Source organism: Lucilia cuprina, chromosome 6 (genome assembly GCF_022045245.1).
Source record: "Lucilia cuprina isolate Lc7/37 chromosome 6, ASM2204524v1, whole genome shotgun sequence".
In the NCBI taxonomy this organism is placed as follows: Eukaryota; Metazoa; Arthropoda; class Insecta; order Diptera; family Calliphoridae; genus Lucilia; species Lucilia cuprina.
Genome location: NC_060954.1, coordinates 4,100,174 through 4,111,224, shown reverse-complemented (window position 1 = coordinate 4,111,224; position 11,051 = coordinate 4,100,174). Strand labels below are relative to the sequence as shown.

Here is an 11,051-nt window from a genome sequence, read left to right as displayed (position 1 = left end):
GTCTAGTCTATAGTCTAGTCTATATTCTAGTCTATAGTCTAGTCTATAGTCTAGTCTATAGTCTAGTCTATAGTCTAGTCTATAGTCTAGTCTATAGTCTAGTCTATTATATAGTCTATTCTATAGTCTAGTCTAGTCTATAGTCTAGTCTATAGTCTATAGTCTAGTCTATAGTCTAGTCTATAGTCTAGTCTATAGTCTAGTCTATAGTCTGGTCTATAGTCTAGTCTTTAGTGTTTTCTATAGTCTAGTCTATAGTCTAGTCTATAGACTAGTCTATAGTCTAGTCTATAGTCTAGCCTATAGTCTAGTGTTTAGACTAGGCTATAGTTTATGACTTTAAAAATGATTTCGTGATCCCCCCTAATGAAGATATATACATTAAATAAGTCTAATTTTCAAAACCCATAATTCAGTTATTAAATACTACGATTCGCAACACAACAACTATGAGACGGTCAACGCATCTAATTATAGTTTTCTGTTATTACTTTGCAATTTTATTGGGAATTTTAAATTTTTCGTATGACTTTCGCACGCGTAGAGCATATAAAAATATATACGTCACTATATACGCTGGCCTGCTAAATGTGTCACTATATGCGGTCATACCTTATATCAGTATGACCTTGAAATTGAAAACAAGGCCACCGGGAAGTGAAGAGTTGCTGTATAAATTAAGTGTTCTAATAACATTTATACGTATTGGAGGCGCTTTAGCCAGTGTCATTTTTCATTGGATCAAACGTCAAGAGTACATTAAGCTTATAAATTCTTATCAACATTTCTGTGAACAATATTTGCAAAAGTATCACAAGCACAAACGTTTTATCAAATATATAGAACATAATGTAAGAATAAAATTTCTATGTTCATTGGTCACTGATTTAATAGTACTCACAGGTTCAGTGCAAGTATTTCGCGATATTTTTGAAAATTCTAATATATATATACTATTGGCTCTGGCGCTTATACCCAGTGTTTTGAATAGAATAATGTTGCATTACTATTTCACTTTACAAAATATTAATGCCTTATTGAATATTATAAATGAGGAATTGGAAGGGATTTTGAAAACGACTACAGCAGGTGATGGCCAATGTAAAGATATGAGTAATTACATTAATGTTCTTGCCAACATAGTTATACAGTTACACTATTATGTGGCACGTATTAATGGGATTTACGAAATACAGGGTGTTTGCTGCATGTTAACAGTTTATGTGAATAATATTTGTATTATTTATATGACATTTATGACTTCGGCGCCTGATAATTTATGGAATCAATTGCATTCTTTAAAAGGCCTTAGGGCAATTTTGTCTCTAGCCGTACATTATTATGATTTAAAATTATTTATGTGGTCCATGTTGAATGTTTCGACATTGTCGTATAGATTGGGAAGATTATTGAAACTTGGAATGTCATTACTACCTTGCGCCGATCTAAAACTGGAAAGAAGTGTAATGTTTTTAATGAAAATGTTTTGACCATTTATTTTAAATATTTTTATATTTTCCCTTACAGTTGCTGAACGTTTCTTTGCAAATGACCGCGTTTCCTTTAGAAATTGACTTGGTGGGTTTGTATGTGGTTAAAAAACCCATGATTTTTGCACTTTTTGGTTCAGCTATAGCTAAAGCAATTGTCTTAATGCAATATGATTTTAAATAAAAATAATTAAGTAAATGAATTTAATTAAACTGTAATGAATTTGAAAAGTAATAAAATCAGATTTAATAAAAATAGCCGCAACTCTGATTCAATATTTTAGTAAAAGTAATATTAGTTCAATATCATTATAATTACATATAGATTATAAGTTAAGACCATTATGACTAAGTACATTTAGTCATATTCCCCTTTGTTTTAATTAAATTAGTTTTTAAAGTTAATTTGGACTAGGTCATCGGATGAAAGGATTTAAAATAATGAATTCATTAAATTTTTATTTGAAAGTAAACATTTATGTTAAAGCTTTTCATCTTTTAATACAAATATCTAAAATATATTATGCAATAAAACTTTTAATAAAAAAAATATTTTCTACCGAAACATACGTAAAGCGAAAGCTTTTAATTCTAAGTAGTGTAACGCTAAAGTTTTTAACATAAAATTAAAACTTTCTATTTTCTCTAAAAATATTTTGAAATTGTTTAAACATTGCAAAAGTTTTTTATCTAATTACGAAAAATCTGTTTAGAGCAAAAACTTTCTATAAAAAGCAAAACTAAAGCTTTTGGCAGAAAGTTATATCAGATATTTTTTATATAAAAATTATAGCTAATGCTTATAAAACTTTAAAGAAAAAGCTTTTTATAATAAACTTAGTAAAGCAAAAAGATGTTTTCATATACAGCTAAAGTTAACTGCAAGATGGTAAAGCTTTTTAAGTATTGTTATTTCTCAAAGTTTTTACAGAAAACTGTTTAAAGCAAAAGCGTTTTAAACCTGAACAAGTAACGTTTTCTTAAAGAACACAAACATTAAAACTTTCTATTCGATTTCAATAATGTCTAATTGAAATTGTTTCAAAATTTGCAACAGCTTTTTATAAAAAGCTTAATACAAATATGTATAACTCATACAGATATTTTCGTAGAAAAGTTTCTTATTATAATTAAATACATAATGCTAAAGCTTTTTTGAAAAAAAACTTTCTATTCGCTATCGTCAACTTTATTTTGAAATTTACAAGCTTTCTGTAGAAATTTGTTCAAAGCAAAAGCTTTCTTTGAAAAAAACTTTCTATTCGATATTGTCAATAGCATTTTGAAATTTACAAGCTTTCTGTAGAAATTTGTTTTAAGCAAATGCTTTCTTTGAAAAAAAACTTTCTATTTGATATCATCAATTCCATTTTGAAATTTACAAGCTTTCGGTAAAAATTGGTTTAAAGCAAAAGCTTTCTTTGGAAAATTATAAAAAAAAAGTTTTCATAATTACGCAAAAGCTTCCTATAAAAAACTTAGGTTACAGCTTTCTAGTCGATATGGGCAGTTTATAAAAAATTGGTACAATTTAAAAGCTTTCTGTAAACAATTGATGAAAGTAAATCATTTACAAATTGACATAAAACGAAAGCTTTATAAAAGCTTAATAAATTTCGATATAAACTAATTATATTTAAAATTAAATAATTTCTTTACAAAATAGAAAATTTCTCTAGAAAAAGAATACATTCTCTTTAACTTCTGCCTAGAAAATATTTACCACTACTACAAGCTTAAGTTGCAATACATTTTTCATTCATTTTACTATTAAACATGAAACGTTCAACATATTGGATGTTAAGTACTATCTACATTTACGCTCAATTATTGGGAATTTTGAATTTCTGCTACAATTGTCATACGGGTAGAGCCCATATTAAACCCTACATAACGGCCTATTCTGCCATAATTAGTTTAACAATGTTCGGAGTTTTAACGTATTTTCTTTTACATATGGAAATTAAAAATCATCCCGCCGGCAGTGCAGAACTACATTATAAACTAAATCTTTTAACATCGATCATACGTGTAGTTGGTGTTATATTAACAGTTTTCTACAATTGGACTAGACGTCGGGAGTCTGTGCAATTAATTAATACATATCAACAATTTTGCAGAAGATTTTTAAAGAAATGGCAAGTGGAAGAAAGATTTATGCAATATCTGGAACATGGAATAAGAGTCAAATTGAAACGTTCATTTATAGCAGATGTATTAGTGTACGTAATTATATATCAACATTTAGGTGTTATATTTGATATGGAGAATAGTTATATATTATTAGCCTTGGCTTTAATACCTACAGTTCTAAATGTAGTTATGACTTTATATTATTTTGCCATTTTAAACATCAATATTTTAATGACAATTATCAATGAGGAAATTAAAAGAATTTTAAATATAATTTGTGAAACTGAAAAAGGAAATTGTGTAAAATACTGTCATTTAGCTGATCAATTGGACGACTTGGCAGTGGCTCAAGGAATATTTAAAACTTTTTTGAAACACATTAATAAAATATATAATGTGCAAGCGATTTGTGTAGTGTTGGATTTATATGTGAATAATATTTTTGTGATTTATATATTTGCCATGTTATCCAATCATCTCGATATATGGGCCTATTATGGCGATTGGGTGGTATATTTTGTACCAGTTGCACTTTTTATATGGTACCTAGACATACAGTTATATATATACGTCATGCTAAATACCGTTGATTTGATGAAGAAAACTGGAGAGTTATTAAAAGGTCGACCAATTTGGACTTCTAATTTAAATGATCGTTTAGAGAGAAGTGTAAGTTGACATACATATTTCGAAAGCTAACTTGAGTTTATCTTAAACGTTTAAAGTTGTCTTTTAAATTTACTTTTTTTTCCCCAGCTCGACAACTTTTCCCTGCAACTTGCTCAATTTCCTTTGGAATTCGATCTGGTAGGATTATTTAACATGAATCGTCCTATGGCTTTTGCTACTTTTAGTTCGACGATATCGAATGCTATTGTTTTAATACAATACGATTTAAAGTATACGAAAAGAAATTAAATAACATATTATAAATGTAAAATTAATTTTTAAGAAATAGTTTATTAAAATGTTAAATAAAAACGATCAATGCCAGAATTAATTAAAAGAAGACTTTAGTATAAACTAGACTATAGTTTACAGTCTAGTCTTGTCTATAGTCTAGTCCATAGTCTAGTTTATAGTCTAGTTTATAGTCTAGTCTATAGTCTAGTCTATAGTCTAATCTATAGTCTAGTCTATGGTCTAGTCTATAGGGTAGTCTATAGTCTAGTCTATAGTCTAGTCTATAGTCTAGTCAATAGTCTAGTCTATAGTCTAGTCTATAGTATAGTCTATAGTCTAGTCTATAGTCTAGTCTATAGTCTAGTCTATAGTCTAGTCTATAGTCTAGTCTATAGTCTAGTCTATAGTCTAGTCTATAGTCTAGTCTAGTCTATAGTCTAGTCTATAGTCTAGTCTATAGTCTAGTCTATAGTCTAGTCTATAGTCTAGTCTATAGTCTAGTCTATAGTCTAGTCTATAGTCTAGTCTATAGTCTAGTCTATAGTCTAGTCTATAGTCTAGTCTATAGTCTAGTCTATAGTCTAGTCTATAGTCTAGTCTATAGTCTAGTCTATAGTCTAGTCTATAGTCTAGTCTATAGTCTAGTCTATAGTCTAGTCTATAGTCTAGTCTATAGTCTAGTCTATAGTCTAGTCTATAGTCTAGTCTATAGTCTAGTCTATAGTCTAGTCTATAGTCTAGTCTATAGTCTAGTCTATAGTCTAGTCTATAGTCTAGTCTATAGTCTAGTCTATAGTCTAGTCTATAGTCTAGTCTATAGTCTAGTCTATAGTCTAGTCTATAGTCTAGTCTATAGTCTAGTCTATAGTCTAGTCTATAGTCTAGTCTATAGTCTAGTCTATAGTCTAGTCTATAGTCTAGTCTATAGTCTAGTCTATAGTCTAGTCTATAGTCTAGTCTATAGTCTAGTCTATAGTCTAGTCTATAGTCTAGTCTATAGTCTAGTCTATAGTCTAGTCTATAGTCTAGTCTATAGTCTAGTCTATAGTCTAGTCTATAGTCTAGTCTATAGTCTAGTCTATAGTCTAGTCTATAGTCTAGTCTATAGTCTAGTCTATAGTCTAGTCTATAGTCTAGTCTATAGTCTAGTCTATAGTCTAGTCTATAGTCTAGTCTATAGTCTAGTCTATAGTCTAGTCTATAGTCTAGTCTATAGTCTAGTCTATAGTCTAGTCTATAGTCTAGTCTATAGTCTAGTCTATAGTCTAGTCTATAGTCTAGTCTATAGTCTAGTCTATAGTCTAGTCTATAGTCTAGTCTATAGTCTAGTCTATAGTCTAGTCTATAGTCTAGTCTATAGTCTAGTCTATAGTCTAGTCTATAGTCTAGTCTATAGTCTAGTCTATAGTCTAGTCTATAGTCTAGTCTATAGTCTAGTCTATAGTCTAGTCTATAGTCTAGTCTATAGTCTAGTCTATAGTCTAGTCTATAGTCTAGTCTATAGTCTAGTCTATAGTCTAGTCTATAGTCTAGTCTATAGTCTAGTCTATAGTCTAGTCTATAGTCTAGTCTATAGTCTAGTCTATAGTCTAGTCTATAGTCTAGTCTATAGTCTAGTCTATAGTCTAGTCTATAGTCTAGTCTATAGTCTAGTCTATAGTCTAGTCTATAGTCTAGTCTATAGTCTAGTCTATAGTCTAGTCTATAGTCTAGTCTATAGTCTAGTCTATAGTCTAGTCTATAGTCTAGTCTATAGTCTAGTCTATAGTCTAGTCTATAGTCTAGTCTATAGTCTAGTCTATAGTCTAGTCTATAGTCTAGTCTATAGTCTAGTCTATAGTCTAGTCTATAGTCTAGTCTATAGTCTAGTCTATAGTCTAGTCTATAGTCTAGTCTATAGTCTAGTCTATAGTCTAGTCTATAGTCTAGTCTATAGTCTAGTCTATAGTCTAGTCTATAGTCTAGTCTATAGTCTAGTCTATAGTCTAGTCTATAGTCTAGTCTATAGTCTAGTCTATAGTCTAGTCTATAGTCTAGTCTATAGTCTAGTCTATAGTCTAGTCTATAGTCTAGTCTATAGTCTAGTCTATAGTCTAGTCTATAGTCTAGTCTATAGTCTAGTCTATAGTCTAGTCTATAGTCTAGTCTATAGTCTAGTCTATAGTCTAGTCTATAGTCTAGTCTATAGTCTAGTCTATAGTCTAGTCTATAGTCTAGTCTATAGTCTAGTCTATAGTCTAGTCTATAGTCTAGTCTATAGTCTAGTCTATAGTCTAGTCTATAGTCTAGTCTATAGTCTAGTAGTCTATAGTCTAGTCTATAGTCTAGTCTATAGTCTAGTCTATAGTCTAGTCTATAGTCTAGTCTATAGTCTAGTCTATAGTCTAGACTATAGTCTAGTCTATAGTCTAGTCTATAGTCTAGTCTATAGTCTAGTCTATAGTCTAGTCTATAATCTAGTGTATAGTCTAGTCTAGTCTATAGTCTAGTTTATAGTCAAGTCTACAGTCTAGTCTATGGTCTAGTCTTTTTTTGATTCTAGTCTTGTCTATAGAACAGAATATACTATAGACAGCACTATAGATTTTTTCTCTTATAAAAATTTCATCTCAGACAGTTCTCTATAGCGTTTTGAGTTTACACGTTGTGCAGTTACCTGTATAATTCTTAGGCAGTTTTTATGTAAGTTAGTCTGTACTCTGTAGTAGAGCTTTTTCTAAAATAATGATTTTAACTTAGATGAAGCAAATAACAACACATTCATTTTTTTAAGTTTTATTTATTTATTTTTTTGCAATAACAATTTACTCCTCTTTCCCTCCGTTTATGGTATTAAAAGCTTTACTAAATTCCGTCTGTAAAATCTGACCCACACTTCGTGAATCTCTTAAATAACGTATTGATATGGCCACATCATTTTGTACTAGAATTAATACTTGTCGTATTGTGAAACCAAACATAACAAACGAAGTGTGTTTATTCAGATTAAACATGCCGCAAATATTTATGAAAAGTTTTCTTTGAACCAAATGTAAAGACAATAATTCACACTGTAATAAAGAAATATTTTAAGCTTTAAAGTTTTTAATAAAAATACAAAAAAAAAAAAAAACTTACACTTTTTCTTAAACTTTCTTCCATATTATGAAATTCAGTAAATTGTTTTACAATAGAACCTGTCGTGTTATATGAAGTTTGCACTGTATTACAATTAATATCCACCAAATACAAATCCAGTACCAAACAGCAATAGCTGAAACCTCCTATTATGAGATCATAATAAGATAAATTGAATTTCATGAAATCTATACACATCATTAGACCATAATAACCCATGGCGGTATTATTGAATATATGAGTCATTAAAACGGTTAAAATTTGAAACATATAAGAATCATTTAATTCAGATACTATATTCATAAGATTACAGTGTATATAAGTAATACAATCCAGTTCAGCAGCCAAGGCTTTTTGCATTTGCTGCTGCGATCGCTGAGATTTCCATGACTTTATTCTTGCTATGGTCATATAAATTTCTTCTAAGCGATAGTTGATGATATAGAATCTTGAACCGATATACAGCAGACACATATAGTAATGCATTACTACACCATGTAAAATATTTAAAATAATAACCACATAAAAAAATGTCAAATACCACCAGCCCGATGTACTGGCTACATATCGGTAGACTATATACATAATCGATAAAGACTGTAACCAAACACTGGCGTATTTCAGAAAGAATAATCTATCAAATCTTTGTATTAATTCCGACGGATATGTAACTCTATCAAAGTATTCCTCCTCCAAAACTATTAGACGTTCGACAATTTTTCGCACATGACACTCACGTTTCCAGCGCAATACTAGAGTCATAATAGCGGCCACACATCGAAGATTTAAATTAATTGAATTAATTAATTTCATTTGTAAATTATCAACATAAAATCTGACATCATCTATAATATGCCACTGCATCGTGGGAGCGACAAATATAAATATTAAATTAACAATAGCCGCATACAGGTACAAATATTTGGAGTTGCAAAATTTTTTAGTTTTAAAATTAAAATGTAACGATGTTATACCAATTAGTATAGCAAAATAATATGTTTGCAATACAAAAGAATGTCGAAGCTTTGAACTGATAGGCTTATGCCGTGTTCCACAAACCATAATGTGAATTGAATAAGAAATCAACTTTATTTGAAATAATAAGATTGTCATTGTTTTGTACAAAATAAAATGAGTTCATAACAAATTCTGTTATTTTATGTTAAGGATTTATATATATTATTCATGTAGATTATTTAAAAGTGATTGGATAATATTGATTTGACAAATGTAATTAAGTTTCAAGAGCCGAGGAAGATAACGTAAGGGAGCGGACTAGAGTAGACTGGTCTATAGATTATAGACTAGATTATAGACTAGACTATAGACAAGACTATAGATTATAGACTATAGACTAGAATATAGACTAGACTGCAGACTAGACTATATACTAGAATATAGACTAGACTAGACTACAGACTAGACTATAGACTAGACTATAGACTAGACTATAGACTAGACTATAGACTAGACTATAGACTAGACTATAGACTAGACTATAGACTAGACTATAGACTAGACTATAGACTAGACTATAGACTAGACTATTGACTAGACTATAGACTAGACTATTGATTAGACTATATTCTCCATAAACTGTGAGTATCTCAATTATTTAAATACGTTTAGCGCATTTAAAACTTTGTTTACATTTTTAATACCATAATAAAGTACTAATACTATTTTTACAGAGCTGTCATTGGAAATATATTTTAGCGGTATAAAATTTTAATTTATAAAAAAATAAATATTTACATATCAATCTAAAATAAATAATTTACTTAGTGTGTATAAATATATAAATGTGTTTTATATATAGTTTGCGAAATTGTCAAATTCTGAAATATGAAAGAATGAAAAATTAACACGTAGATATAAAACCTCATACATTTATTTTATGTTAGCAAAGACACATCTATTCATGTACAACATAGTGAATAATCAATTTATTAAATACTAATGAAACGTTAATTAACTAATACATTATTAAACATGAACTTTATTCAGTCACATGACCAAAGTCACATACGTCCCCTATGAAAACAAATCATTTGAAATTACGCCATGAAACGGTCAACACGTTGGATGATTGTATTCGTTTATTATATATCACAATTGGTGGGCATGTTGGCCTTTTCATACGACTTTGACACGGGTGTAACAAAAACAACTTTTTTAATTACATTCTACAGCTGCCTGATAAGTTTCTTGATGTTTTGTTCATTACCACTACTAACGCGCATACAATGGAAGCCACCGCTTTAATATCATTAATACGTATATTAGCTATTTTATTAACGATAATTTTAAACTGGTCTCGACGTCAACAGTTTTTAAGAACTATCAGGGATTTTCAACATTTACGTAAAGATTTGTTAAAGAAATTTGTCATGTCTAAAAAAGTGGAACAAAATTTTGTATATCTTGGCCATTAATCAATATAATTTGCAAAATATAGGTGTTCGAGTGAATAGTATGTATGAATTGCCGGGAGCTTGTATAGTCTTGACTATGTATATGAATAATATTAGTGTTATTTATATGGGCTATATGCTGGTGCAGCATGAACAGCTGTCACAGGATTATGGCATTATAGTTTTATTTTTGATCCCAATATCATTACTATTCTACTATATGGAATTGAAAATTTTTATAATAAATATGCTGAATTTTGGTGATTTAATAAAGACGACCGCTAATTTGTTGCAGAATCGTCAACCTTGCTTGCCTTCTTTAGATGTGAGATTTGAGAAAAGTGTAAGTTGAAAATGTCTTAGATAAAAATTAATATTTTTTTAAGATTATATGATTTTTTACACTTTTTCATAAAAAAGTCACGTTATAAAGCTCTTGATTCCTTTTTTACACATCACCTTTTTAATTATATCTTATATTATCTTGCACTTTCCAGTCCAGATTATAGTCCAAGCTATAGTACAGAATATCGACTTTTAGTCAGTTATAGAATGTTCTATGGTCCAGACTATAGACTTTAATATAAACTAGACTAAAGACTATAGTATAGTCATGTCTATAGAATTTATGGTACATAGTCTATATACTTGATTATCGACTACTCTATGGACTAAATTATAGATTAGACTAGACTATAGCCTGCACTATAGACAAGACTATACACTATAGACTAGACAATACACTAGACTATAGACTAGACTATAGACAAGACTATAAACTAGACCATAGACTAGACTATAGACTAGACTATAAACTAGACTATAGATTAGACTATAGACTAGACTATAGACTAGACTATAGATTAGACTATAGACTAGAATATAGACTAGACTATAGACTAGACTATAGACTAGACTATAAACTAGACTATAGACTATATAGTCTAGACTATAGACTATATAGTCTAGACTATAGACTATATAGTCTAGACTA

General features: G+C 29.4%; 4 protein-coding genes across 4 annotated transcripts; 3 read left to right on the top strand and 1 right to left on the bottom strand.

The window, feature by feature from the left end:
* The first annotated feature begins 1,210 nt into the window (after nt 1-1,210).
* Nucleotides 1,211-1,725, top strand: LOC124420574 (putative gustatory receptor 36c). The gene is made up of 2 exons (XM_046953976.1): nt 1,211-1,463; nt 1,528-1,725. The coding sequence occupies exons 1-2, from the start codon at nt 1,248-1,250 to the stop codon at nt 1,672-1,674; spliced, it is 363 nt and encodes a 120-aa protein (XP_046809932.1). The 5' UTR covers nt 1,211-1,247; the 3' UTR covers nt 1,675-1,725.
* A 1,541-nt stretch (nt 1,726-3,266) lies between these two features.
* LOC111689664 (putative gustatory receptor 59d) lies at nt 3,267-4,569 on the top strand. The gene is made up of 2 exons (XM_023452135.2): nt 3,267-4,292; nt 4,380-4,569. The coding sequence occupies exons 1-2, from the start codon at nt 3,267-3,269 to the stop codon at nt 4,539-4,541; spliced, it is 1,188 nt and encodes a 395-aa protein (XP_023307903.2). The 3' UTR covers nt 4,542-4,569.
* Nucleotides 4,570-7,330: 2,761 nt separating this feature from the next.
* Nucleotides 7,331-8,705, bottom strand: LOC111689666 (putative gustatory receptor 58a). Its single transcript, XM_023452137.2, has 2 exons — nt 7,644-8,705; nt 7,331-7,576 (listed from the first exon to the last, which is right to left on the bottom strand). The coding sequence occupies exons 1-2, from the start codon at nt 8,703-8,705 to the stop codon at nt 7,331-7,333; spliced, it is 1,308 nt and encodes a 435-aa protein (XP_023307905.2).
* A 1,184-nt stretch (nt 8,706-9,889) lies between these two features.
* On the top strand, nt 9,890-10,409 carry LOC124421030. The gene is made up of 2 exons (XM_046955760.1): nt 9,890-10,070; nt 10,102-10,409. Exons 1-2 carry the CDS (start codon nt 9,890-9,892, stop codon nt 10,407-10,409), a joined length of 489 nt encoding a protein of 162 aa, XP_046811716.1.
* Nucleotides 10,410-11,051: the final 642 nt, after the last annotated feature.

Excerpts from the sequence above, each read along its gene's own strand:
- LOC111689664 (XM_023452135.2), top strand. The coding sequence starts at position 3,267 with ATGAAACGTTCAACATATTGGATGTTAAGTACTATCTACATTTACGCT. Across the intron at positions 4,293-4,379 it reads ATGATCGTTTAGAGAGAAGT|CTCGACAACTTTTCCCTGCA; the intron begins GTAAGTTGACAT and ends TTTTTTCCCCAG.
- LOC124421030 (XM_046955760.1), top strand. The coding sequence starts at position 9,890 with ATGGAAGCCACCGCTTTAATATCATTAATACGTATATTAGCTATTTTA. Across the intron at positions 10,071-10,101 it reads ACAAAATTTTGTATATCTTG|GTGTTCGAGTGAATAGTATG; the intron begins GCCATTAATCAA and ends TGCAAAATATAG.
- LOC111689666 (XM_023452137.2), bottom strand. The coding sequence starts at position 8,705 with ATGGTTTGTGGAACACGGCATAAGCCTATCAGTTCAAAGCTTCGACAT. Across the intron at positions 7,577-7,643 it reads AAGAAAGTTTAAGAAAAAGT|TGTGAATTATTGTCTTTACA; the intron begins GTAAGTTTTTTT and ends TCTTTATTACAG.
- LOC124420574 (XM_046953976.1), top strand. The coding sequence starts at position 1,248 with ATGACATTTATGACTTCGGCGCCTGATAATTTATGGAATCAATTGCAT. Across the intron at positions 1,464-1,527 it reads ATCTAAAACTGGAAAGAAGT|TTGCTGAACGTTTCTTTGCA; the intron begins GTAATGTTTTTA and ends TTTCCCTTACAG.